Source organism: Gopherus evgoodei, chromosome 3 (genome assembly GCF_007399415.2).
Source record: "Gopherus evgoodei ecotype Sinaloan lineage chromosome 3, rGopEvg1_v1.p, whole genome shotgun sequence".
Taxonomy (NCBI): Eukaryota; Metazoa; Chordata; order Testudines; family Testudinidae; genus Gopherus; species Gopherus evgoodei.
The window spans coordinates 161,404,253-161,431,793 of record NC_044324.1 but is presented as its reverse complement, the minus strand read 5'-3'; the positions used below and the strand labels follow the sequence as shown (position 1 = coordinate 161,431,793).

Sequence of the window (27,541 nt, the reverse complement as noted above, 5' to 3'; positions counted from 1 at the left end):
CTGGGAAATGGAGCCCTAAAGTCTGCTATGGATTTCAGTGCCCCTCATTGACTGCCTTGCTGACACTGCTGAAGTTGGTTAATGAAGCAGAACAATGCCATGAGGCAATGGGGAGGAGAGGGGGAAAGGATAGTTCTTGAGAGGACAGCTTCATCCCTCACATCTCTCTGCCAACCCAACCCCCCTGCAACTGGGCCCGAAGCAGATTCTGGCCAGTTTTTATTTTTTATTTGAGCCACGCCCCAGGCAACCTCTCAGTTATTGAGGCTTTGTTCATAGTTTATTGAAACAGGCCTTCCCTGCATGCCATGGAAATGGGCAGTTGGAAAAAAACCCAAAAGAGAGATGGGGACAGAAAGACCACAGCACTGTGGGTCTGTGATAGGTCAGTGCTACTACTTTGGTCTTGAGGGGATTTTCTGTCTAGTCCAGTGCTGTATAATGTCCAGTAAGGAAATTCTAGGCATTAGAACATCACCTCCTCCTCTGGCTTTCCCTTTTCAGGGAGTTTGAGACTGACTCTCTGTAGAAACTGGATAATGGTGAAATCTTAGGCTGTGGAATAGTGCCCTCACAGCTCAAAGAAATTCTCTTCTGTGTTCCATCTGTGGGTTCCTGTCAAGGGACATCCCTGCCAGGGTCATTCCTACAAATGCCAGCTAGAGGGAACGTGGTGTAGGATTGCCCTGTTTATGCAGAGGTGCCCTGATTCTCCTCTTCTTTCTACTGGCTTAAGCCAGAAATTGAAGTTAGCAAAGTTACATGGATATAGAACTGGTGTGATAGCAGAATCAGTCTTGTCACTCAGATGCCTCATGTTTAACAAATCACAATTCAGTTATTCTTGTACTATTGTATTCTCAGCCAGTCAGGTCAGATACACTGGTGTCAGTATAAGGTTTTGATGACTGACATTTTACAAATGGGCTAAAGGCTTAACAGTTTGTGCTTTTGTAAACTGATTTACAATCTAGGTTTATATACGTTTACCCGACGCTATGTCTACTGATCAATAAACTGGATGCATATGAGCCATGTGTAAATCACTGGTTGACATGCACATTGTAAATGCCCTTGTTCATGCAGCATAGCAACGGATCTCCAGGGAAGTGTTTCTCACTTGGGTATTGGTCTCCTAGGAATTTATCTGCTAATTCAGTCAGGTCAGATACTACATGTTCAATGTATAATAATGTTTGTGAGCTCCATGTCCTGTCCCATGCAGTCATCTCAGGAGGATTTGTCAAGCTGATATCGTTTCACATTTACAGATTTTTTAAATAAAAATCTGTAAAAAGATGTTCACAAATAAAAGGACAAAGGCAAACTGTCACAAAGGCATATGAGTTAGGGGGTACAAACCATGGGGTGCATCTCAGAACTTCCCAGAAGTGTGTCTCATAAATGTGAATATACAGAACCCATATCATGTGAATTTAACAGAGTTATTCTGGTTCTGCTGTGTGCCAATGACTGACAGTGCCAGAATCTGATTTTAGTTACACTTCTATGAAAAATCCAGGGCAACTCCATTAAAGACAGTGTCGTTACTCTGGAAATATATCAGTGTAAATGAGATTAGAATCTTGAGCAAAGGGAAAAGAAAGGTTTGATCATTTCTTTTAATATTTCTCTTAATTACCCTTTTTTCTTCTACTGCAATTTTTTGCAGTTTAACTCTTGAGCATATATTTAGCCAAGTATTAAAAGACTAAAGTCTGGAATCTGATCTTGGTTACCCTGGGTTTTATGACATTGTGACTCCACTGACTAGAGCTACTGCTGGATATCCCAGTGTGAGATCAGAATCTAGCTCTAAGTAGTTAAGAGCCTTTCAATCCTGCAAGATGATCCTGACGCAATTGACAAGAGATGATCTCTAAAGCTGCTCAGTAATGCTTCCAGGTTACATGGTAGTGCTGCTGATTCTGTTTGTTTATTTAATTTATTTAGAGAATGACTTGGGTTGGAATTATCACCACAAACATTTTATTGCTTCTTTTACAAAGGAACGAGGGGCTGATCCAGAGAGGTCCTGAGTGCTCACAACTCCCATTGATCAGCACTTCTCAGAATCAGATCACAGATTTGTAGCTGAAAGCTGTTTGTTGTACATCTGTCATTCAGTTACTCTGCTTCCCTTCTTTCCAAACTCCCAGGGTGAAACCAAAGTTCTAAAGTTGAAAAACCTGAGGCCACAGGATTATGCCAGTTACACGTGTCAGGTATCCGTCCGGAATGTCTGCAGCATCCTTGACAAGACAATCACTTTCCAGCTCACTAACACAACAGGTAAGAGAGCAGCAACAGAAATGCCTTTGGGCCCTGAGCACCTCTTGCTTGCTGAACAGCTGTCCTCCTTCCAAGGTCTGATGAAGTGGGATCCAATCCAATACCTATTAAAGTTAGTGGCAAGACTTCCACTGACTTCAGTAGGCATGGGATCAAGTCCACAATACAAAACTTAGCATGAATCCAACAAAGAGTTGGAGCAGGAAGTGTCCAGCAGCCCTTGGCATTCTTGTGAGCTCTCAGCTGCCATGGCTGGTGGGATGTCATGAGAACAGACTCTGTTTAGGTGTCGAGGGAACTACGTAGATTTTTACCTAGCCAACTTTTTACAAAAAGAAAAGCAACTTTCCTGATTTGCTTTTTGTACAGTTGATATCTGGTAAAATGCTGCACAAACTTTCCCACAAATACTCCGTACAATATTTGGATGATTTTGCTCCACCCTGATTCACACCCCTCATGTGGCTGTTTTCTGAAAGCATTCAAGCCATCAAGTTCTACTTGCACAGATGTCTGTGGAAAGCAGATATCAAAACAAATTTCACAACCACATGCACAAATGTTCATGACAGGAATGCTTGAGTGATCACCCAGTCAAGGAACAGAAAAAATATAACGTGATCATTCAGAGAAGTCCTGACTAATTAACAACTGAATATCGTATATCAAATCCTTGCAGATAGTTGTTCACAACTAATAAATTAAAAAAAGCCCCAAAAAGCAAAAAATTGTCAAATATTTTAAATAATGAATAAATATGAGAAAATTGCTTTTTTTGCTTTGGGATATTCTGTGATCAAAGAAGAGGCTGAACTCACTTCTGTAATGTGATGTCATGTAATGTACTTGTTTGAATTATTCACTTAGCTTTAATATAATACAAAGTAGTTTACATCCCTTGTGTCCTCTCTGTACAACGAAGGCAGAACTCTTGATGGTGCCAACTGTTGATGAGAAATAGTTAATACTGTAGAAAATTATGTATATTGATCTAACTGAGCCTAGGGGCTGAGACAATGAACATGTTTTTATGTATAAATAATTAAATACCTTAAGAAAAGAAAAACCTAGGTTAAATATTAGGGAGAAATGTTCCTAACAGTGAGATCTTTGCAACTGTCTCAAAAGGTGGAAGCAGCATCACTTGAGTCCTTTCAAACTAGAGTGGACAGAACAGTAGAGCATTCATTACAAGGCACAATCCTGCCCTAGTCAAGGGGAATGGGGGCTCAAACAGCTTTTCTAGCTCTGACTTCTGAGACAATATGTTTGTAGATTTATAGAATCTAATTCCCCTTCAGAACCACGCTCCCCAGATAAATGCAAAGCAAGCATCCTTCTTTTCATTTCAGCCCCTTTACTGAGTGAACAAGGAAGCAGGGTTTTCAAGCTGATCAGATCTGGTACCAGTACATGTGCAGTACATGGCTAAATTGACTCAACTTCTTAGCCACTTGCACCAGATCAACATTTGGCCCATACAGCAGATGTGTGTAGCTCTTTTGCTATATATAGATATATATTCATATTTATACATGCACAAATAAAAAGTCTTTCTCTCTATATATGTGAATAATTTTTTAGATTCTCTCTGATCTTGCATAAATCTCTTCCTCCCCTCTTCTGCTCATGCATTAGTAACTTCCTTGTAGCATTGGTTGTGTCCAGAATTCTGAACAGCCTTTCTCATGATGTCTTTGCTTCTGCACCTGGAGAAAAACTCAGGGAGCATAGAGATGCATGGAAATCAATCTTTAAGTATTTATAGACCCAAATAGTATGGACCTTTGAGGGGAAGTGATGGGTCAGGTCAGAGAATCTTCTTTCCCCAGCTTGTTTGCTGCTTCTCTGCCATTTGGCTATAAAAGTGGCTCATATGATTCGTCAGGGGCCCCTTGCTACTGACTGACTGTGGTGCAGATCTGTGCTTTTCCCTGCCAGGGAGTCCAGAGTTTGGGCCTGATGGGTTCCCCCACCCCGACTTGGCTCTTCGATTATCTTGGGCAGCAGCTGAGTGTTGTGGCTGCAGCACAAATGTCTGCAGCACCAGTTTCGATTCCTGTTCTCTATGTGCATCCTCCCCCTGCAGGAGTTTTCTGCCACCGCCACCTCCTCCTCCTTCCTGATGATGCTTTTTGGTTCTAGAGCTCTGAGGCTGACCCAGTCGGTCTGGTTGCAGAACCCAGTCCTGTCTCAGCGCCAATTTGTTGCAGCCTGTGTGTTGGGATCCAGCTGTGGTTGGGGAATGGCTGACATTTTCTCTCTTGATTTCTGCAAAGTTAAGCAGCCCAGCTGGTTAATTCTCCTGCAGTTTTACTGCAGCAAATTGGACTTCAAAGGGAATTGAAAGCGACTCTTTGTTTTTAATGGTCCCCTCGCTCCACAGCAGACTCTGCCAGCAGGTTTTCTGAGCCGAGAACAAAAGGAATCGCCACGGGTTACAAATAAATGAGATTCATCTCCTGCATAACAATGGCTGCATCTTGTTACCCTCCATCCGCTGACTAGAAGAGGATGTGATCCAATCTCAGCTCCCAGAGTAGGAGCTGGGTTCATGCCGTCTAGCTGGAGAAGCATTGCCTTGAGATGTGCAGGTGAACATTTCACAGGTTCCTCCTCTCCTGGTTACACACACCAACTACCTGCCCTGAGGAAGCAGCTGCCCAGTGAGGTCATGTTTTCTGAATTACCCTGCACAGAACATGTCCTCACTCAACAGGATTCTAGCAGTTAGGGCTGGGCAAACAAGTTCAGGTAAACTAAAAGAATAGCCCAAAATCTTTACCAGAACCTGAAGGAGATCTGACTCATGCTTCACTGCTGTCTTCCTACCCTCCTCCCACCAACCCCCACCCCAAGGAAATCAATCTCTGACACTTTCCAGGTCTGCCCCAGAGGAAGAGACTCCCTACCAAGACCATGAGTGCAGTTTCTACCAGCTTGGCCAAGGAGAAGCAACTCCCAGACAAGACCAGCTCAGTGTCAGGGGAGTTGACTACTATTCAGTATCAGCTGGACGAGACCGAAGGTCTCTTGGCTCAGGGCAGCTGCCTTAGGGATGGTCTTGTACCCTGTGTCATGTCTGCACAGATTGTGGGGGTTTGTCCATCCAGAATGAGCCAGGCCACCCTATTAGGGGCCTCTTTGGATTTGTGAAGCCCCCTCAGAGCCTAAAATCACCACTGGCAAATACACAAATTATTTTTGCTTCCTATCATACACTAGATTTGATGTTTATTTTCCAAAACTCCAGGTTGAGGGACCCTCAAGGGACCTGACCTTCGGCTGTGGCCAAGAGAAATCAAAGGAATTAAACCGTGTGCTTCAAACTGATCCTTATGATTGGCAGCAAAAGATGGCAATCCTCTCCCTGCCCCCCCCCCAAAAATATACAGCACTTGCACAGTTGGCCGGGTGCTCCCTGTGTATTTGACAAGGGGGACATTGGCCACTGCTAGAGACAGGACACCATGCTGCAGTGCTCGGAGCTTTCTGGCTGTAGTTATGCTGCTAAGTTATGCTGCCTTCCTGGAGGAGAGAGCAGCCGTCCTAACCTTGTTTGTATGAACCGTAATTCAGAGATCCAGCACAGCTCATTAACACAGAGTCCGGGGAGAGGAGAGGCAGAAATAATGATGCTGTTAAATCAGGCTTCATGAATATGTAACAACGTCTTATTTTGCATTATTATAGCCGTTACTTAAAACGCCCTCTCAGCCTTTGTGCTGTCGCTGGTTGCTTTCTGAGCTCTGTCTGGAGCCAGTGATGGAGCTGACAAGGGCTGTTAAAGGGCCTTTCATGAGATGAAGTGGAGAAGGCAGAGGAAAGCTTTTGAGATCAGTTCCTGGGGAGGGCAGGAATGAAAGAAACCAAACACAAGGATGTGAGCATCCAGAAGATGAGAAGCTGCATGTGCACTTTAAATCTGCCCAACCTGTGCCATAAAGGGAAAGTCATCTGGGCTGTACCCCAAGAGTGTAGAACCATGTATTTGACACGTGCACAGACCCAGGAGGAAGCTAGTGTTTAGCACCAGCTGGTGGTTGGGATACAGGACCATGAATGATCTAGACCAGCAGTTGCCAAACTTAGATGGCTTATGTACAGCCTTCTTTAGTGATATTTGAAGTATCACGAGCAAATTTCTTCTTTTAGTGCCAACTTCTTTTAGGCCTTAATAGGCTTAAAGCATTTCTGGATCCATAGTAAAATAGATTCCTACTGATGTCTGAAGTGTTAGATTATAGCATTTTTTAAACATCCCAGGTTTTTAGACAATGAATCAAAAAGAATCATCAATTATTATGTCTTCCTTGTAATTGAGTAACACAAAACATTTGTCAAGTGACTTGATATATTTTGGTATACTGCTAAACTAAGCCGGTGGCTTGACGGTTTAATTTGTCTCATTTAAGTTCAAAGTTTCTGCTAATTCTTACTTGGATTATTGCTGAACATAACACAAAGGTGTCGTCTTCTATTGACAATAGGTCCCTGATCCTCGCTTGGACACCAGACAGCTTCAGCTCCGATTCACTCTTGTTCCAATGCTTCAGGTTTCCAGCCCCCCTCCAGTTCCCGCTGAACCCGGGAACTGTGCCAGTCTCACTGCAGCCTTTGGCCTCTCTGAAGAACCTTTCACACAGATTTCCTCCTTCTCTGGTCCCTGGACCCAACTCTTGCCCTCTATGTGAGGAACTACACAGCCTTCCTTCGTGGGGCCGTGCCATGATTCAAGCAGGCTTTTCCAGCCCACCAGTATCCAGATTCCATCCTTACTCCACAGAGCCTCCCTTGGTCCTTGGACTCGCATACTTCTTCCCCTTGCTTTCAGGCCTCCCGACAGCCCTCCTTCTTAGGGCCAGGTTCTGATTCAGGCAGGCTTTCCTGGTCCACCAATCTCCCTTCTGGCTCTCACTCTGGTGAGCCTCTTGCTTAACTCAGTACTCCCCTGCAATTCTTCTATCCAGGCTCTCTGCCTGCTACTACTTCGGGACTCACCTAACTTTTAAGGAGGTAGCTGCTTCCTTAACACCCGCCCCTATTCTGCTCCTCCCTTGAATACCTGCTTCCTTAAAGGGGCCATATCCTGAAACAGGGCTTGGCTGGTCCTGGGCCCCACTCCCCTTTAAAGGGGACAAGACCAGCCTTTTACAGCGTACCACTTTCAACAAGCTCCTGTACCACCAGTGGCACATGTACCACACTTTGGGAACTCATGATCTGGACAAGTTCTGTTCTTCCATCCCCTGGGGCTGAGCCAGCAGGGCCATAGCAGTCAGAAGGAAGGTAGAGTGCTTGCCTCAAGGGAAGTTCTGTCCGTACCAGGAGTCTGTTCTGCAAAATGGAGTGGAGTCTCATGATGTGAGTTGTTTGGGATATGTACTTAATATAGATGAGCTCCAAAGCTCCTTCTCAGGCTGGTAACTGTGGAGGGGTGAACTGGTCTGATGAGAGCTGAACCCAAACCCAAACCATCATAGGGATTGGGAAGTCTCCCCTCTCCTTCTTTAGCCATTCCTCACCCCCTATGTGGCTGGGGCAGCCCTGTAGCCCTCTTTGCTGCCTTCTCGCTAGCTGTAGACTTTGGCCTGTGGAAGATAAGGTTAGTTCTCTTCTCTCGCCTCCACCCCCCCGCTGGGCATCTTGACTTGGAGGAGGCCTTTTGCCGTTCTCTGCCACTGGCGGGACCCATTACTCCCTCCTGGATTCTTCTGTTTTTAAACTGTGCTGCACTCCGCACTGCCCTGAACTGGTCCCCAGCAGGGCAAAGTGGCTTCTGAAATCTCTCAGCTGTTTAAAGTTTCACTGAGTGACCCAGAGTGTGGGAGGAAAGAAGAACCCTCTTTCCATGCACTTCTGCTCTTCCATGTTTGGCTGGTTCTCTTGGTATTCCTACCAGACTGAATGCATGGAGTGCCAGAAATCTCATGATCTGAGAGCCTGTTCTCATAAGATTTCTGGCTCTGTTATGCAGAGATGAAAGATTGAGAGAGTTCAGAGCAGCACCTGAACTTGGGGGTCTCTAAGTTTGTGTGTTAAATTAAGGATATCCTTGTGATGGTATCGGAGGTGCCAATGCTTTGGTTGAGCCCTGCTGCACTACTGGTGGAGGTGCATTGCTGGAGAGGAGCAGATAATATGTCCTGGTGTCCAAGCGATTTAAGCAGATTTGGCATCTAGCATGCTAGCTAAGCCTGACCTAACTTTAATGTTTTGACTAGTCTACATGCAGAGTAACACCTTTAGCTAGATTTTGAAAAAGAGTGAGGTTAGGCTTAGCTGGCATGTGTTAACTAACCCAACCCTTCATCTAGTTAAGACACAGCCTCTGTTAGAACGGGCATGGATGTGTACGCCATTCCGTGTGTGTGTGTCCCTTTAACTTCTGAGGCTTGGAGGGGTTATGCCAGTATCTCTGGTTTGAACTGAAGGGTGACTACTGTATTTGGTAACTTGTTACATGTGAAAGGGACATCTGCTTTTGGGACAGTGTGGGAATAATTGTCTGTATTTTCCACTTAAGTGCATAGAGATTGATCCAAAGTCCACTGATGTCTATAGACATCTTTCTTTTGGCTTCAGTGGGCTTTGGATCGGGCCCTGAGTCATTGAGCCCAACCCATGGTGAGCTGGTAGCAAGTTAATATGACCTATTTCAATGAATCTTTTATTTTCATATCTTTCCCCACCACCTCTCCTTCCACTCAGTCTCCTGTGTGCTGTTTCTGTAGGAGGCATAGAGATATTTGCAGTGACTTACACAACATTTTCAGCAGGGGGTATGCAGAGGCTTAGAGAGAAGCCACAATGCAAGTAACTGAGCTTTTGTTCCATCTCGGTGTCTGCAGGCCCCTATTAAAGACAGAGGGAACTGATACAAAAAGTGCAATATAAATTAACCTGTGTGCAGGGGATTTTGATGTTGTTGCTGTGAAAATAAACCCAGCATTGGTTCCCCATTTCTCTGTCATCTTGGCTGGTAATGTCCATCTGCAGCCAGTTACTTGAACTGGGAGCAAAAATCAGCAAGCCTTAGGGCCAGATTCCCCACTGCTTCTGTGTTGGCAGTCGTACTTATGCAAAAGAGTGTAAAATTCTACAGTTCTGATTTGGAGCGGAGAATTGGGCCCTACATCTATAACAGAGCCAGAGCACCTCGTTAACATACTGTTACAATGTTCAGTGTAGATGGAACCTAACCTTGCTCCTAAAGCTTGGACTGTTCAGGGTTTACGCTGCAATCACAAAGTGTCATTGCAGCTCTTGCAGACATACCCAAGCAAGTTGTTAATCACCCTAGCTCAGTCCTGGAGCAGGGAAGCTGCAGCAGTGCGTGCATCAGTCCACCTGGAACCCTGGATAATTATTCATGAAGCTAGCCCATGCTGAAGCATGCGCTGCTGCAGCTTCACTGCTCTGGGACCAGGAGCTAGCTAGATTCAAGCTAGCTCGGATATGTCTACACCAGCTGCAATCTAGATGTATCCTCAGTTTTGGGTCTCCGTGAGGTCCTGTCTACGCTATGCCTTTTAACCCTGTTGTGGCCAGGTCCCCTGCCTTGGTTAGAGATGCAGTGTTGATGGGGCCCTAGATTCACACACATCATGTTTTTAATGAACTCATGGCCAGCCCACACTCACTCAGCTGGACCTGCTCTTTCCCAAGAGCAAACTGAGAGTCTCTCCATTCAGATAGAACTGAGTGAAGTCCAGGCTGGTGTGAGTTTCCTCAGAGCTCACTAGTGTTCCCATTTTTCTCTTCCAGCCCCACCTGCTCTGAAGCTGTCTGTCAATGAGACCCTGGTGGTGAACCCAGGAGATAATGTCACTATGCAGTGCTCCCTGATAGGCGGCGACCCACTGCCTGAGGTAGTCTGGTCTCACTCACCCAGCCCTATGCCTCACAATAGCCTTATTCAAAAGGGTAACCTCACCATCTGGGGGATCTGCATGGAAGATTCAGGCTACTACAATTGCACGGCCATCAACAATGTGGGGAACCCAGCTAAGAAGACAGTGAATCTGCTGGTGCGATGTACGTTCTTCCACTGCGTGTACTTTTGGGGCGTGACTCTGGGTTCCCAGCACACATCATTCTTCATTTAAATAAGGGGTAAATGTGCTACTCCAGCAAGGGACTGGTAGCACTGGCTGGAGAAGGTGCTGTGCAAGCTTCCACACCTACAGCTCTGCTGATGCATCTCATTCCTGACTCACAGCACCCACAGTTATTCCAGTCCTGTCCTTCCATGGCTCTGGAGATGCTTTCTGATCCTGACTTGCAGCACCACAGCAGGCCTTGGGGGTGTGGGGCCATTGTCTCACATGGGGATCTCATTTGGGCATAGGGCTGGGGGATCCCTTGACCAAGAGTGTGTGGAGCCATTGCCTCCCATCGGGCAAAGGGTAGATATCTCACATGGGTATCCCCATTGGGCACAGGGCATTTTGTCTTCGCTAATTGGCTTTGCACCTGTGTTCATCCCAGCCATGAAGAACGTCACCTTCCAGATCACCCCTGATGTGATCAAAGAGAGTGAGAGCATCCAACTGGGGCAGGACCTGAAGCTCTCGTGCCATGTGGATGCCGTCCCCCAGGAGAAGGTCATCTACTTCTGGTACAAGAATGGGAAACCGGCCAGGGTCTCAGATCGACTGCTCATTTCCAGGAACGACCCTGAACTCCCACCAGTGACCAGCAGCCTGGAGATCATTGACCTGCGCTTTAGTGATTATGGCACATATCTGTGCATTGCGTCCTTCCAGGGGGCTCCCATCCCTGACCTCAGTGTTGAGGTGAACATCTCTTCAGAAACAGGTGAGCCTCCACCGTGGAGGCCTGGGGCTTTGAGGGAGTTGGGTCAAGGGGCACAGTATGAATTAGAATCCTGAAACCAACATATTCTTTCCAGCCTGAGCTCTTGAAGACCCTCAAATAAGCCTTGACTTCAAGTGTAAGAGCTCTTGTTCCTTCCGCTTGGGATGACAGCTATGCTGCGTGCCTTGTAGTATCCTGAGATGATGAGGAGGTCGGACTAAACCAAAGAGAGCAGCCCCAGCATGCTACATTTTATGCGGAAGCCAGTGTGTGCTGGGCTGGATGCTGTGGGCATTTCTCGTGAGTGGCCAGTGACCCAGCAGGGATAGATGGGTTCTCAAGTAGCTAGTTCCTTCCTTTAATATGGAGTCTTAATGGGTTAGTTTCAGGCTTCTAGTGACCTGAGGCACAACATGACTGAGGATGTCTGATTACGGATTGGGAAGGCCCAGATTGAAGCCCAAGCCAACCTCAGAAGGTTGAAGAAGGGTTTGAAGAAGGGTTTGAAGAAGCCCTGGCCAAGAGCTTATCGTGAAGGAACAGCAAGGGAATGGGATTTTACCAAATGTTCCAAGGCTGGTGGTTGTGGGGAAGGAGGTAGTGTTCTTTCACTTCTTTGGTGTGACTTAAAAGAGACACTCCCTCTGATATTTTTCCAGAGACTGAGATGGCAGGACCTGGCTTGTGTCCATGGCCACGTATGGTGGGAGCTGTGTGATGTCTCTCATAAACCCTCGTTCCATGAACAGCTTTAGTGTTTAGTGTCCTAATTCTAATCCTCAGGACAGCTCTTGAATACTTTCTGCAGGAGCCCAGACACTATAAATCTCACCCTCTTTTCCCTTCCTAAAGGGCCTCATCCTTCTCCCAGTAGAATCAATGGCAAAACTCCCTTATTTGCTTCAGTGGGAGTCCCAAATCTGTGCTAGCAAAACATCAGATCAGATTCTGTTCTCAGATATGCCCATGCAGTCCCCCTGTCTTCCCTGGGATTGCTCAGGTGTGACTGAGAGCAACGCCGCACCTACTTGTAGATAAATGGTGAGCGAGCCTGAGGGAAGTCAACTGGCTGCAGAATCTGTCCTGATTTTACAAACTGCTTCAGAAAGTTTCCTTATTCATAGTGATGTTAACCAGCTTTAGCTGGTCCCAGGGCTGGTGCAACCATTTAGGTGACCTAGGCGGTCGCCTAGGGTGCTAGGATTTGGGGAACGCCATTTTCTTCGGCAGCGACCGGATCTTCAGCTGCCCTGGTCGCCGCCAGCATTTAGGCGGAGGGAGCTGGCACAGGGGAGCGCGGGGAGGGCCGCCTGCAGCAAGTAAGGGTGGAGGCCGGCCCGCAGGGGAACTCCCCGCCCCAGCTCACCCCTGCCCCGTCTCCTCCCTGAGCACGCCGTGGCTGCTTCACTTCTCCCACCTCCCAGGCTTGCAGCGCCTAAGCTGATTGGTGCCGCAAGCCTGGGAGGTGGGGAAGTGAAGCAGCCATGGCGTGCTCGGGGAGGAGGCAGAACAGGGGTGAGCTGCTTCACTTCTCCTGTTTCACAGGCTTGTGGCACCAATCAGCTTAGGCACTGCAAGCCTGGGAGGTGGGAGAAGTGAAGCAGTCATGGCGTGCTCGGGGTGGAGGCAGAACGAGGTGAGCTGGGCCGGGGTGAATGCCTCAGGGCGGAGGGTGGGGCGTGGGGAGCTGCCGCAGGAGGGGTGCCTCAGGGCAGAGGGGGGGAGCTGCCATGTGGGGGGGTGTCTCAGGGCGGAGGCTCGGGGACGGGAGAGGGCGCAAGGTGGAAGTTTCGCCTAGGGCGCAAAACGTACTTGCATCAGCCCAGGTTGGTTCCAGTGCTGTCCATGACCAATCTGATTTCCTGTCCTGTCTGTGCCCTTAGCAGAAAGTGTTGGAATTGGCTCTTATTTTTCGGAAAACCTCCCTACTCTCAGCAAAAATCTGTAGCAATCTGCTCCAAAGGGAATGTCCCCCGATGCTTTTGTGATAATGGGATACTGATCACTTACTGTGTACTTGCTTTTCAGCAAAAAATAAATTAATTAATTCATTTGTACTCCTAACAGCCATGGAAGGTAGGGGAATGCTGCTCCTCCCCTTTTTACCATTGGGGAAACTGAGGCACAAAATGACATGACTTGCCCCAAATCCCATGGTGAGTCAGTGGCAGAGTTGGGAATGTAAGCCAGATCTGGCTGTAGCAATGGAGTTTAGAGCATACTTCTCCCCATCCCACCCCCGCAAAAAATCCCAATAGCTAATAGAATGTAATAGATATAAGGTCGTAGGAGTAAGATGGCAAAGGTCTGTATGATCACAGAGTCTGTCCCCACTACAAGGGCTGGACAATATTTGCTGACCCAAATGTAGGTACAGGGCTCAGGAGTTAAAAAATCTACAAGGAGGTGGCTGTGGTGGCCCAAAGTTGCTACAACCTCCCTCCCACCAGCAGAAGCTGAAAGGGCCAGCACAGGACATAGGGGGTTGGCTGGGCAGAGAGCATGCTGAGGCTGATTGAGTAATGTGGCAGTCTGGAGCATCCCATCGAGGGTCACTGCCAGCTGCGTTCCTCTGGAGCCAGTGAAATTAAAGCTGCTGTCTCCAGCCAGAACCCCAAGAGAGGGCAGGCAGCAGCACCATTACCTGCCTCCCTTCAGGCTGAATTCCCCCCCCCCTGCACACACTGGGTAATGGGGAGTGTTTGTCCATGCTGGGGCATCTGGCCCTCTGTGTGCATTTAAGGAGCAATAAAGACCCCACCCTTTGTGTTTGGTTTGAACCTGTTGAGTTTTTCCCCAGAGCCATAGTATTGAAGCAGCAAGGTGGAAACTATTCTGCATTCCCTGGCCATCTGCTGCCGCCCAGCAAAACAGCCCCTGATTCGCTGAGATGGCCATCTCCAGTGGGAGGCTCAGAAGAGATAGCTTTAATTAAAAAAATCTCCAAATACAATTTGCAGTTTTTCCCGGTGGTGAAAATTGCCTCTCGCCAGGTGAGCGTCTGCTGGCGGTGCTGACTGGTGGGGGGGGCATCGCTTTTTTCACACCAAACAGGAGAGCATCTGATGAGATTCCAAAGCCCACAGGGGACCTGTAAATTGAAAACTCAACTTCTCTGTTGCATAGAGAGGCCGCTACCAAAGGAGACCGAGGCCAGAGCCATCTTAAATATGCTCTTAATGCAGTTATGTGTTGTATGTGTGTGAAAATAATCCCAGAGCACTCTTTCTCATGGGCAGAGGGTAAATTGAGTGAATAGTGGCCAGTTTGGATTGAGGTGGCCCCTGGACTTTTAAGCTTTCATTTAAAAAGAAAAAATATCTAGCCCTTCCATTTGTGAAAGTATCAGTCCAAACGTCATCCCAGTGCGGTGCTGGCTGCAGAGAGACAGCCTGAAACAAGAGCTTTCCGAGAAGTGAGAACAGTCACATTTGTCTCAATGGGATGTTAACTCTGAAACCTAATGATGACATTTGGAATGTAAACATTATGATTGATGTTCCTGCGAAAACCATCTACGTCTGGATGGGTTCTTGGTGGAGCCTGGAGCATGAACAAAGAGTCCCGTCCAAGTCAACTCCATGTTCATATCAACTGGAGATCTTAAGGTATGTCTACACTGCGATAAAAGACCCACAACACAGCAGTGTCTGGCCCTAGTCACCTGACCTGGGCTTGCAGGGCTTGGACTGCAGGGCTATAAAATTTCAGTGTTAGATATTCAGACTTGGGTCTCAGAGCCCAGGCTCCAGCCGATCTCCCTTGCAGAGTCTCAGGGACTGGGCCACAGCCTAAGTCTAAACATCTACACTGCAGTTTTTAGCCTTGCAGCCCAAGCCCTGCGAGTCCAATCACCTGGACCCAGGCTCTGAGACTCTGTGCCACAGGTTTATCACAGTGTAGACATCTCTCTTAGGCTCCTTATGAACTTTGGCTGACAATAATGGCTGGACACTGGAGCGCGTGTCACTAGAGCTGTGTGAGTAACCTGAGTTTTTAGTTTGGTGGCTGAACCCCACCCCAGACTCAAATATCCAGCTTTTATTTTAGGTCCACCAAAAACAAACACTTTTTGAATTTTTCAGAAAAAAGTCAAAATAGATAATTTTGAGTCACAGTAAATGTTTAGGGGTTTAACTTTTTTTTAATTAAAATTAAAGTAAAATTCAAAAGACTCCAAATATTTTGTTTTCAAAACAAAATGGCAAATTTTACACAGATTCATGAAATGTTCTGCTCGACTGAATCTGCATTTTTGGCAAAAATGGTTCTATCTAGAGCAGAAGCACCATTTTTTCCCAATCAGGAAGGTCCCCTGTCCAGGAACTGGATTTGCTTTGTGCAAGTTCTATACATTGGTGTAGCTCAGGTTCTAACCCGGGGTGGGCAAACTTTTTGGCCCAAGGGCCACATCTGGGTATGGAAATTGTAGGGCGGGCCATGAATGCTCATGAAATTGGGGGTTGAAGGGTGGGAGGGTTCTGGCTGGTTGTGCGGACTCGTGGGTGGGGCTGGCAATGAGGGGTTGGGGTGCAGGGAGGTAATCCAAGCTGGGACCCAGGGGTTTGGAGGGCAGGAGGGGGATTAGGGTTGGGACAGGAGGTTGAGGTGTGAAAGGGACTCGGGAGGCAGGCTCCAGGCAGCACTTACCTCAAGTAGCTCCCAGAAACAGCAGCATGTCCCCCCTCTGGCTCCTATGGAGAAGTACGGCCAGGCGGCTCGGTGTGCTGCCTTGTTCACAGGTACCGGCCCTGCAGCTCCCATTGTTTGCAGTTCCCAGCCAATGGGAGCTGCAGGGGCAGCATGTGGAGCCCTCTAGCTGCCCCTACGCGTAGGAGCCAGAGGGGGGACATGCTACTTCTTCTGGGAGCCATGCGGTGTGGGGCAAGACCCTGACCTCACTCCCCAGCTGGAGCAGAACAAGCCCCAGACCCCATTCCTGGTGGGAGCTCAAGGTCCGGATTAATATGTCTGGAGGGCCTGATGTGGCCCCCGGGCTGTAGTTTGCCCACCACTGTTCTAACAAGAACTAGGCAGCAGTTCTACTGGGTTTGCTGTCATTTACATGGGTCTATAGGGGCTGTACTGAGCTGGTCTCAGCTGTGAGTTGCCTCTCCTCTGGGTGAGCCAGCGATAGCTACACTGAGTTGTATTTCTCTGAGGTAGTTTTTTTTGCACATCTTGGTGAGGATTCACAGTGAATTCTAGTGTAGAATAAGTGAAGGTATTTAACAAATCCAACTTGTGTCTGTGGTTTAGAAATTGACAAAGGTCCTTCCTCCTGGATGTCTATGGAGACTGGGAGTGGAATATATGAAACATGCACCCATAGGCCACTGTCTCCAATTCAGCCCATGTAAGGAGATTGGATTTGGCCTCTCGCTTCTGGGCTACAGTTGGGGAATTGAATGGCTAACAAGATAGAGACTAGGATGTGGAGTCTTTCATCTCTAGATCATCAGTTCTAGCCTGGTTTAGGCTGATAGTGACTGAAAGTGTTTGACAATAGTTCACTGATGTACATGAAGTGAGTTGAGCTGGCACTTTCTGTTGGTGCTGGCACACTCAGAGGCCATGGGAATGAAACACTCCTCTCTGCCTAGAGGTGGAACCTCCATGGGGTGGCTGAGATTGGCTGGGGTAGAGTGTGGGGAGCTTTGCTCTGGCATTACCATCGGAGGGCTGCCAGTATGACATCCTTCCCCACAAGTGCAACCATCCTTCAAAGGTTTCCCTCATGCTCTGCTGGAAGGATGTTATCTTGACAAACAAACAGTTCCTTTTTATTATCTTCTTTTTAGTGCCTCCAACCATCAGTGTCCCCAAGGGCCAGTCCACCATCACCGTTCGGGAGGGCTCCAGGGCTGAGCTGCAGTGCGAGGTTCGAGGGAAGCCCAAGCCGCCCATCATCTGGTCCCGGGTAGACAAGGAGGCCCCCATGCCCTCAGGTGCCATGACAGTGGAGACTTACGATGGGAAGCTATGCCTGGAGAGCGTTAGCCGAGAAATGAGTGGGACCTATAAGTGTCAGACAGCCAGGTACAATGGCTTTAACATCAGACCCCGGGAAGCTCTGGTACAGCTCAACGTACAGTGTGAGTATAACAGCATGATTCTGTAGCTCCTACCTCTGTGCCAGCATGCACTGGTACCTTGCTAAAGTCTGAGCAGGTGATGCTTATGGTGCTGCTTTCAAATAGGGTTGGAGTGAGTGTTTCAGCTGGTGGACTTTGAAGGGTTTATTTACCTGACGTCCACACACGAGCCGACATGCCAGCCAACTAACAACGTATTCCAACCAACCCTGGGGGCATGTTGATCTGCTGTTGGTTGGGTCACCTCACTTGTTCGTGTAGCAGTTGCCTCTGTGTATGTGTTTGTGTATGTGCATATATCTTACCCACATAAAAATTACATTAAAAAACATTATTAGGGTTGCAAAGACAAGCACTCAGAAGCTAGGAAGTGCCAGAATTAAGGTTGCCTGTTCAACCTTGATTCAGTCCTCTTGTACATCTGCATTATGATACTGTCTTTAATTACATGATCACACATTATTTTTTTTCTATAGGACCCCTCCTGCCCCATTCAGGATGGACCTGCTCTGGGGATGAATCAGGGTTGTGTAATGAAGGAAACAGTTGTAGATAGGACCCCTGCCTCCTTTGGTGCAGAAGTTGGAAAGTGTGTAGTGAATGAGGCAGGGAACTGCAGGAAGAGAAAGGACAGTCTCATGCTTAAGACAGTTGAATGCTGCCCTGGAGAACTGGATTTTATCCCTAGCTTTGCCACAGGATTACTATGTGATGCTAGTCAAGTCACTTAAACCAGACTTTTCAGAGGTGGTCACTAATGGTTTGTTCCTCATTTGACTTGACATCTTATGGTCTGATTTGCAGAAGTGCTGAACACACACAGCTGCAGCTGAAGTCCAATGGGAACTGTGATTTGAACATATAAACGGCTATATAGTGCTACGTACTCTTAAAAATCAGGTCCTAGGTGTCTCAAATTTGGCATCCCAAATTAGTGAATACTTTTGCCCTTAATCTCGCTGACCCAGTTCCCTGACTCTAAAATGGGGATCATGCCACCCACTTGCCTCACAGGGGTGTTGTGAAGAGAAATTAATTAATATCTGTGAAACACAGGGTTACTACACTGATGAGCCCCATCAGAAAACCAGTGAGGAAATTTGTCTTCAGAGCAGGGTTTGAATAGTGTGCAGTAAATAAGGTCTGGGACCACACACTAAACAATGAGGAGAAAACAAAACATTGAATAGATGCTCATGAAGTGAGTGCTGTCTGTTCTGCACACCGAATGAGGCAGGGGAAAAAATAGTATGTGGTCATGTAATTAAAGACTGTATCATAACCCATGTGGACAAGAGGGTCAAATTAAGCTTGCATGGGCAGCCTTAATACTGGCATTTTCAAATTTTGAATGCTTGAGTTTGCGACCTTAATACTGTTCTTTTAACATCGTTTTGTGTGTGTAATTTCCTAGCTTTTAAAAGAGCAACCTTCTCCGAAAAAAAAAAAAAAGGAAATTCCATCACGTGGTGTCATACTGACACCCACATGGCTCATCAACAGGATTTTAACCTTTATATCCACCAAATAGGCCTTCACCACATAAGCTAATAGAATAACTGATAGCAGTAGTAGGTTGTCATCCTCTCTGTGGTCCAGCACTAGAGGAGGATGGGAAACATTGCCAGAGGGTTTCACAGATATTTGTTGACAGCAGAGGAACGGTGAGACTCTGGAATCCTGAGTTCCCATTCTAGGCTGTAGAGGGAAGTGTGCTCTAGTGAACACGGAGCCCTCTTCCCCCATTCCCTCCAAGCATGACACCCTTCTGCTCCATCCCATTCAACCTATTTCTGCACCAGTCCTGTCTCTCCCACTCCTGGTTCCTTGTCCCAGTACCCATTCTCCTCACCTAGTCAGTTCCAATCTCCACCCCCCATCCCTGTCTCCTTGCCCAGCCAGTCTCAGTTCTCCCCCAAAACCTTAGAACCCTGTCAGATCTGTATGCCTCACCCTTTAATTCTTCCCTTCAACCCTACTGATTCTCCGGTCTCCATGCTTAGCCAGTCCCTCCCACCTCCTGGTTCCTCAGCCAGTATCTGTTTTCCCCAACCTGCTGGCTCCCAGTCCCCTTGCCCAGCCAATATCAGTCTCCCCCATCTCATCTTCCAGTTTCCCCTCTTGCCTGCACCAGCCTCCAGTCCCAAATTCTATCCCCACCCTGTCATCTTGTCCTAATGTTCTCCCACCTGCCCTCTCAGATCCAGCTTTTGTTTACTCTGCATTTGAATCGGGCAGTTTGCTCCTCCAGACTGCTTGGGCCTAGAAGGGGAACCACTGAGAGCAGATGAGCTGGAGGCTCCCTGCTCTCTTTGTTCAGGTGCCTGGAGCTGGTATGGCCTGCAGCCGCCCAGAGCTGCAACTGCAGGAAAAGTCCTACTCAGATCTGCAATGAACATGCATGGCGTAGATGGAATCTTCAGGAAATCTAGCTGCCAAAACTCTGTCTTTACTGAGCACGTGCAGAGTGTGGCCTCTCTCCCCACCCAGGCTTATATCTTGGCCAAATTTGGGCAGATTTTCATGGGGACATTGGAAGGCACATCTTTGATTAAAATTTGAAGTCCCTGCTCCAAAGCATAGGGGGTGCTAAAGCTTCTCAAAGAAAGGTTGCTAGAACTTAACATGGGCAAAACAATGTATTATTCCAAGTCTGGTTCTTGGATGTGGCAGATCCATTTTGGCTGGAATTCCCCCCGACAAATCAGCCTGAGGGAGGGCACTGGTATGGAATATTTCAGCTTAGATAGTTAAAGTTTGGCAAAGTTGCAAGTAACTGAAAATAGGAAAGTTCAGGTAATCTTAAGGTACGTCTACACTACCCACCAGATCGGCGGGCAGCGATCGATCTGTCGGGGATTGATTTATCGCATGTAATGTAGATGCGATAAATCGATCCCTGATTGCTCTCCCATCGACTGCTGAACTCTAGCTCGGTGAGAGGCGGAAGCAAAGTCAACGGGGGAGCCACGGCTGTCGATCCCATGCTGCGAGGACACGAAGTAAGTAATTCTAAGTCGATCTAATATATGCAATTTCAGCTACAAGAATAGCGTAGCTGAAGTCGGCGTATTTTAGATTGATTTCCCCCCACCCTTCCCGTGTAGACCAGGCCTTAATAATGGGCTGTGCTACCAACCCCACCTATAATATATATATATACACACACACACACACACACACACATAAACAGGCAGCAGGAGACCACTGAGTGGATTTTGCTCTGTACTGCCATCTTTGCTGGTGCCCATGTCATGCCATTCTATTTGGATGCCTTGTTGCTCAGTGATACCTCCCCTGGCAGAAGAATGAGGCTATTCATATCCCAGGCTGGAGTGTTTAGAAGTTATTGGTGATGTTCTGATGTGTGGAGCAGGTAGGGGTCTGGGATAATCTGTGCTCCCTTCTTAGTAATAGTATCTTCAGTCAGTCAAGTGCTGCACTGGGTGAAATTCAGATAAGGAGAATCCAAGCCTAGCTCCTTTCATTTCCCAGATTAAACTGAAGACTGTGCTGAATAATATTGAGTAGTGTGGAGGGCTGAGGCCAAGGTGGTAACTCTGACCACAGAGCTAGTCTCATCAGGAAAGATTAAGTACTGAACTCCTGTGAAGTCCTCCTGAGGATGTGGCAAGCATGGGATTGATGGAGAGAATGTTAATTTGCACTAGCCTGCACCATCCATGTGCTGTGACTAAAGTGCCTAAGTGCGTTGCACAGAGTAATTCATTAAACGCCAACCCCCTCTTTCCCCATCCTCCATCCGTCACCGCTAGAAAAGGGAAAAAACCTACTCTGATAACCTGACGAAGCTGAGCAGACATGCACATTCCATTTCTTGCTGTTGGCATCTCCCATCACTTCCACCTAAGGACAAGCAACATTGAGTTTTATTTGGATTCTGGTTTGGCCCAAATTCAACTGGAAGCCATGCATGATCCTAGAAATTAACCCCCTCCACTTCAAGACTGCAGTCTTGGCCAAATACTGAATGGGTCACAGGGAATGAACTCACCATTCCACCTACAGCTTGGTTCCTCCAAAGCAGAAGTTTGCAATGCCACTGCCTGCCTATCCATTTTGTGCCTAAGCAGTGGACTTCAATTTCCGGTGCTGTCCATCTAGCTCCTTTTATCAGCATGAAATTCACAAAAAACAAACCTCAGCAACTGGAAAGTGGAGCAAAGTCTAGAGTCATCCCTGCCCCCCGGCTAAACAAAACAACCCATCTGTTTATCCAGCTCCCTTTTTGTGGAAAGAGCCGGGTGCCCCAGCAGGGGCTTGCTCTGGTTAATTGAAATGCTGTTCTCCAGTGCGGGCAGCTCATTAGTGTTGTGGCTTGCTCTGGAATTCTAATCTTGTCAGAAATGGGAGTCGTGTGGCTTCTGAAGCCTCTGTGATGAGCATGCTTCCCCTCCCCAGCCCCAGCCTGCTCCTTCCATCTGAGAATCCACTCAGGTGAGGCAGGGGGTGTTTGTTTGAGCTCCTTTTGAACCAGCTTACACAGAGGAGAGTGAATTGTGGGTGATAATGTGGTTGTTTTGCTGATTTGTTCTAAAGCTAGGATGCAAAATCAATACGGCAGATCTGATTAGATGTCAGAACCTGTTTCTTTTTTCTTCTCTTTTTTTTTTTACCCATATAGTTCTGTATTGTGACAAACAGCCCAGAAATGAGCTTTGCTAACAGTGCTGCAATATGGGAGAGAGAAAACGAGATGGGAACAAACCAATCAGCTGCCAAAAATGTGGTGTTTTGATTCCTTTTATTATTTATATATTGTGAAAGTGGGAAAAGTGGCTCTCCTTTCATGTTACATGCTGGAATTGGCTAAGGGCAGCTCTGTGACAGGCCACACAGTTTGTTTCCTGAACTCTGCAGCTCTGGTGGAATAATAGGTTTACAAGAGTGCTTTCTGGCTTTCATCTCTAAGGCTAGGATGAGGAAATATGGTGTAGTGGTGAAAGCAAGGGAGTAGGAGAGTCAAGACTCCCAGGGTTCAGGTCACAGCTTGGTGTGACTAAATCACTTCACATCTCTTTGAAAAGGGGATGAAAGTGACCTACCTCACCAGGTGAGAGTTAATGCCACAAAGCCCTTTAAGATTCTTAAATAAAAGGGGCTATAGAAGGACCAGGTATTATTATTACAATAATAAATATAAAACTGTTTAGCAGGCTTGTTTCAAGGCTAGGTAGTCACTTTCAGAAGAAGCACAGTATGTGTCATAGATGCATATTAAAATTAGGGACAGACAACCAGGTTCAGATAGAGATGGGGCTGATCTGCAGATTGTGGGCTTGGCTTAGTACCGCTGCAAAGTTCAGCAGTGTTTGGAATCTAAAGTGTGGTTTGGGCCATCTCAAAAGAGAGAAGCACTAAATGGGATCTGGTCTCAACCAGGCATCCCAAAGCCAGCAATAACATAGTAACTAATCTTTTGACCCCTCTGGATTTTAAGTATCCTAAAAGCAAGACAGAGTCTTTACAGTTACTGAAAATGGCAGAGGTTAATTTAAGTTCTAACATCTTTTAAACTATTGTCCTTTGAGAGAGTTGTCTTATCACGCTGACATGACATTGTTAGATATTTGCATTGTGGTGTTGCACCAAGATGTAACAAAGCAAACTGTATGATGTTATATCCTGGGTGCAGTATTCTGCCAGGATAATATTACGTCAGTCTGAAAGATTTTTCCGGCCCTGAAAGCCAAGCCTAGTCTGTAAGATGTAGGACAGCTCTGTCACAATTGGAATCCACCTGTTCCAGTTTCCACCCACGTGCCACACAACACCAGAACATCTGTTCCAGAATGTGTTCTGCTAATACACTGGATAAGATCAGTTGTCCATCTAATTCAACTGCCCTGGGAGTGGTCTACACTTGGCACTTCAGAGCAAGTTATACTGCCCTATGTGCCGGGGCTTCACTTACCATGCTGGTGCCTCCTGCTGGTTGTCTTGATTAGCTGTGCAGATTAGTATGCCTATTCCTGGTAATGCTTTACCTGCTGTCACTTCTGCTCCCAGACCCCCCATCACTCCAAGGTCCGTGGCATCCTCTTCATGAGACAGCCCTCCAGCCAGGTCACAATCTGTGTTCCTCCCTTTCGGGGGTGAGTGTTGCAGTCCAACTGTCCCACCAATTCCCCAGTGGTGACTGCAGCCAATTGTCCGGCCACTTCCCTGTGGCTCCAGTACCCTCTTTGCCCTTGCCTCAGGGCCTTAGCCTGTAAATCTCAGCAGTCAGCCAGGATCTCTTCTCTAGCTCCCCTAGTCCCTGCTAGCAGCACTGCTCTGTCCAGGATGCTAGCTTCCTTCTGCCTGCCAGGCACCGAGTCCTCCCTCCTTCAGTTCCAGGGAGCACTGACCCTGCTCTGCCCTGCAGCTCTTCTTATATGGCCTGCTGAGCTCTGATTGGCTGTTCCTCGCAGCCCTTCTACTATTGGCTGCTTCTTGTGCAGCTTCTCTAGGGCCCTCCCTGGCATGCCAGTGTGGGCGGATGCCCCATCACACCCTACAGTACAACTGACCACGTGTCTGGGGATTCCTTTCTGGACCCCACAGGTCAATGGCTTATGCATGAGAACTACTGTCCCTTATACTGTAAATTATCATTCTTTTTCATGCTAAGGTTTACAGATCTGTTACAACGGGTACTTCAGCCTTCCTGCAGCTTGGGGGTGGAACCAGACTGCTCAGTCCCTAGCAGCAGGGAAATAACCCATCTCCTGAAGTGCCTTCCATTTTTTTCTGCCTTCACAGCAGCTGGTGGCTCAGCCAGGCCTCCCTGTTGCAGCAGTTTTCTGAGGGAAATGCAAAACTTTATATCCAATGTTTAGACTATCAGTTTGACTCAATAATGTGTCTGTCTAATTCCCAGCTGTGTCCCAGGGCTGCATTTACCTTTTGGGGGGATTGTCCCCTCAGCTCCGCTTCCCCTTGGAGGCGTCTGCAGTGGCTGGAGCAAGCTGAGAAAAGCCAGAGGGGAAGGGGCTGTGTTTTCCTGCTTCACTCCTTTATCAACTGTCTCATTAGGGAGACTGGCCCGCTTTCTGGGCAGGCCACAGTTTTCTTACCATGGCCCATGACCCTGGGTTGGGTCGCCTCGGTTCCCCTTCCCCAAGCAGGAGAGGAGCCATACTAAACTGGAGAGGTGCGCTGTCAAGGTTCCTCCCCCACTCTGAACTTTAGGGTACAGATGTGGGGACCTGCATGGACACTTCTAAGCTTAATTACTAGCTTAGCTCTGGTAACTCTGCCACCAGCTAGAAATTTCAGTGTCTGGAACACTTCCTGTCCCCCCAAAACCTTCCCCTCCCTGGGCAGCCTTGAGAGGCTTTTTCACCAAGTGAACACCAATCCAACCCTTTGGATCTTAACACAAGGAGAATTTAACCACCCCCCCCTTTCACCCACCAATTCCTGGTGAGTCCAGATCCAATCCCCTTGGATCTTAAAACGAGGAAAAATCAATCAGGTTCTTAAAAAGAAAGCTTTTAATTAAAGAAAGAAAGGTAAAAATCATCTCTGTAAAATCAGGATGGAAAATACTTTACAGGGTAATCAGATTCATATAGCCCAGAAGAACCCCCTCTAGCATTAGGTTCAAAGTTACAGCAAACAGAGGTAAAATCCTCTCAGCAAAAAGGAACATTTACAAGTTGAGAAAACAAAAATAAGACTAACACGCCTTGCCTGGCTGTTACTTACAAGTTTGAAACATGAGAGACTGATTCAGAAAGATTTGGAGAGCCTGGATTGACATCTGGTCCCTCTTAGTCCCAAGAGCGAACAACCCCCAAAACAAAGAGCACAAACAAAAGACTTCCCCCCACCAAGATTTGAAAGTATCTTGCCCCCTTATTGGTCCTCTGGTCAGGTGTCAGTCAGGTTTACTGAGCTTCTTAACCCTTTATAGGTAAAAGAGGCATTAATCCTTAACTATCTGTTTATGACACACACTCTGCTGGGCAAGATGCAGCACTGACTGGGTGGAGGTTGCCTTGGCCCCTCACCTGCCCCCAGCAGGAAAGGAGGCAGGAAGGATTGAAAATGAAGACTTGGATGAACTGATTATTGGTTTCATGGACCACTAGAAAGAAGTCAACAAATAGAACTTACTTTACTGGCTGGTGAAACGTCCATAGTTAAACCAGTGAAGCGAAGCCTTGTGTGACCATAGCCCAGGAGGGCTTTATTGTGGTGTATAATAGCATCCAGGCGAAAAGGTCAAGTCTCTGTAGTATAATGCTCTCAACGTGCCCAAGCGAAGACAGTTTGTGCAAATCTCTCCATTCAATGCTCCCTTAGTGCATCCACCTTATTCTCAATGCTGTGTGGTCATAGAGACCAGCTTTGGAACCTCTAGGCAAAACTACCAAGATGGAACCCCTACAGGAGGTGTTGGTACTTCCTATCCACTAGAGTAGGCTGCTAAATTGTGAGGTTCTCCTAACCCCCCCCCTCCTCAGAGTTGTATTTTGAATTCAGGCTGGTAGTCCTCTCAGCTGTCACAGCATTCATTCCTGAAGTAAATTCAAGAAATACTTCTCCTGCAGTTAAGCATCGAAGTCCAGTCCTTATGAGCACTGGCAGTCTCAGGGCAGAGCAGTCATATCTGCTGCATTGAGACCTATTAGATGGCCATTAGTTCACTACATTTTGCATATTGGTTACCCAGTCTTAGCCGATGCCTTTTCCTTTCTTTTGGCAGAGTTCTTCTCCATGCCTTAGTGCCCAGGGGAGGTGGAATCATTATTTATACATAATCTACCTTGTTTTGGACGTCAATATTTAACGGATAATCCTGCTTCCCACCCCAGAGGCGCACCACTATGAAAATCCCATTATAATGGATTTGTAGAGCTTAGTATGAGGGAGAACAAAAACATTTATCCATGCTTACCTGAGAATTTCCTTTCTTGGAATAAGGTCCAGAGATCTGGCCCATTTGGGAGACAGATGGATCATCGAAAATAGAGATGGAAAGTAACATTCAAGGGTTTGGGTTGTTTGTTGTTGGGAAGAATTTACCATGCTCTCCAGCAGGAGACATTGCTTTCCCTCAACCCAAGTCAAACCCAATCTGTAACTTAAAGTAGATTTGAATTAGCCTGGCAGTAGAAGTTATGTCAACTAGAAGAGAGGCAGGACATTTCTCTGATGCCAACAACTAAAAGGAAGGATTACCTGGTGGTTAGGATAATAGCTTAGAATTTAGGAGACCCAGGTTTGAGTCCCTGCTCAGCAACATACTTAGTGTGACCTTGAGTAAGTCATTTAGCTTCTCTGTGCCTCAGTTCCCAAATAGCTGTGCAATACCTTACTAGTGGTGGTGTGAGGATACATACATTAGAGATTTTGAGGCACCCAGCTACTACAGTGGGGCCAGATACTACAGCTATTACAGAGCGGGCCAGTTAAGTACCTAAGATACATAGGTCTGGTTCTGCCCCCAACCTGCAAGCAGGCTGAAGTGCCCATTGTAACTGTCTGTCGATCTTATTACTCAAAGGAAATTTTCAGGTAAGCACAGATACATTTTCCTCTTCTAGCTCACACACGTGTAAATGTTATTCCTGGTGATACACAGTTGCTTCATCCCTCTTTGGAATCCTGCTAAGCAGTTTGCAGTGCTGTACATTGGGCAAGTAATAGCCAGCATCAATTTGACCGTTATCTGTGGCACTAACAGAAGCGCACAAGGGGAAGAATGGGGCAATACAGTAAATAAGTAAACAAAACAAAACAAAAACATCAGTGGATATACACAACTGGAAATGGAAATGCATTAAACTCTGTTTCAATCAGCTGTGGAAGTCAGCCCTCAATGTCAGAGCTTTTTGCTGGTGCCCTACCTCCACTAAACCACAACACTGCTCTATTAAAATGCTCTCAGGGCTTCCTGGCATGGAGCCTATCCTGGGAGGTGGCTAGAACTTCCAACAGCTTTTTGTGATAGCTGATGTGTAGCTAGTTGCAGAGGCATGAAGCCATGTCCCAGATCTGGGCTGCATGACTGCTGGTGAGGTGACCCATATCTCCAACTCAGGGCTGCCTTCTCCATCTTACTGGATTTGGCCATCTGAGCTGGAGTTTGGAACCACCTGCTAAGAATTTTAGCCTGGGGTGGTTTTATTTGTTGTATTGTCCTTTTGATTCCCTTTGTCTGTAGTCTGCTGCAGCAAAGCAGTTCTCCTGCTGACCTTTCTCGTGGGGCTATGGCTACACTACACACCTTACAGCGGCGCAGCGGCACTGATGCCACTCTAGCGCTCCTAGTGCAGACTCCCTAAGTCAATGGGAGAGAGCTCTCCTGTCAACTTAACTAC

General features: G+C 47.1%; 1 protein-coding gene across 1 annotated transcript in view; it reads left to right on the top strand.

Moving 5' to 3' along the window:
* Positions 1-27,541, top strand: part of MDGA1 (MAM domain containing glycosylphosphatidylinositol anchor 1) — a 197,477-nt gene that overhangs the window by 80,524 nt on the left and 89,412 nt on the right. Inside the window, exons 5-8 of the mRNA XM_030554282.1 lie at positions 2,160-2,292; positions 10,060-10,329; positions 10,783-11,112; positions 16,914-17,207. Coding sequence (XP_030410142.1) covers positions 2,160-2,292; positions 10,060-10,329; positions 10,783-11,112; positions 16,914-17,207 — 1,027 coding nt within the window. The remainder of the gene's footprint in view (positions 1-2,159; positions 2,293-10,059; positions 10,330-10,782; positions 11,113-16,913; positions 17,208-27,541) is intronic.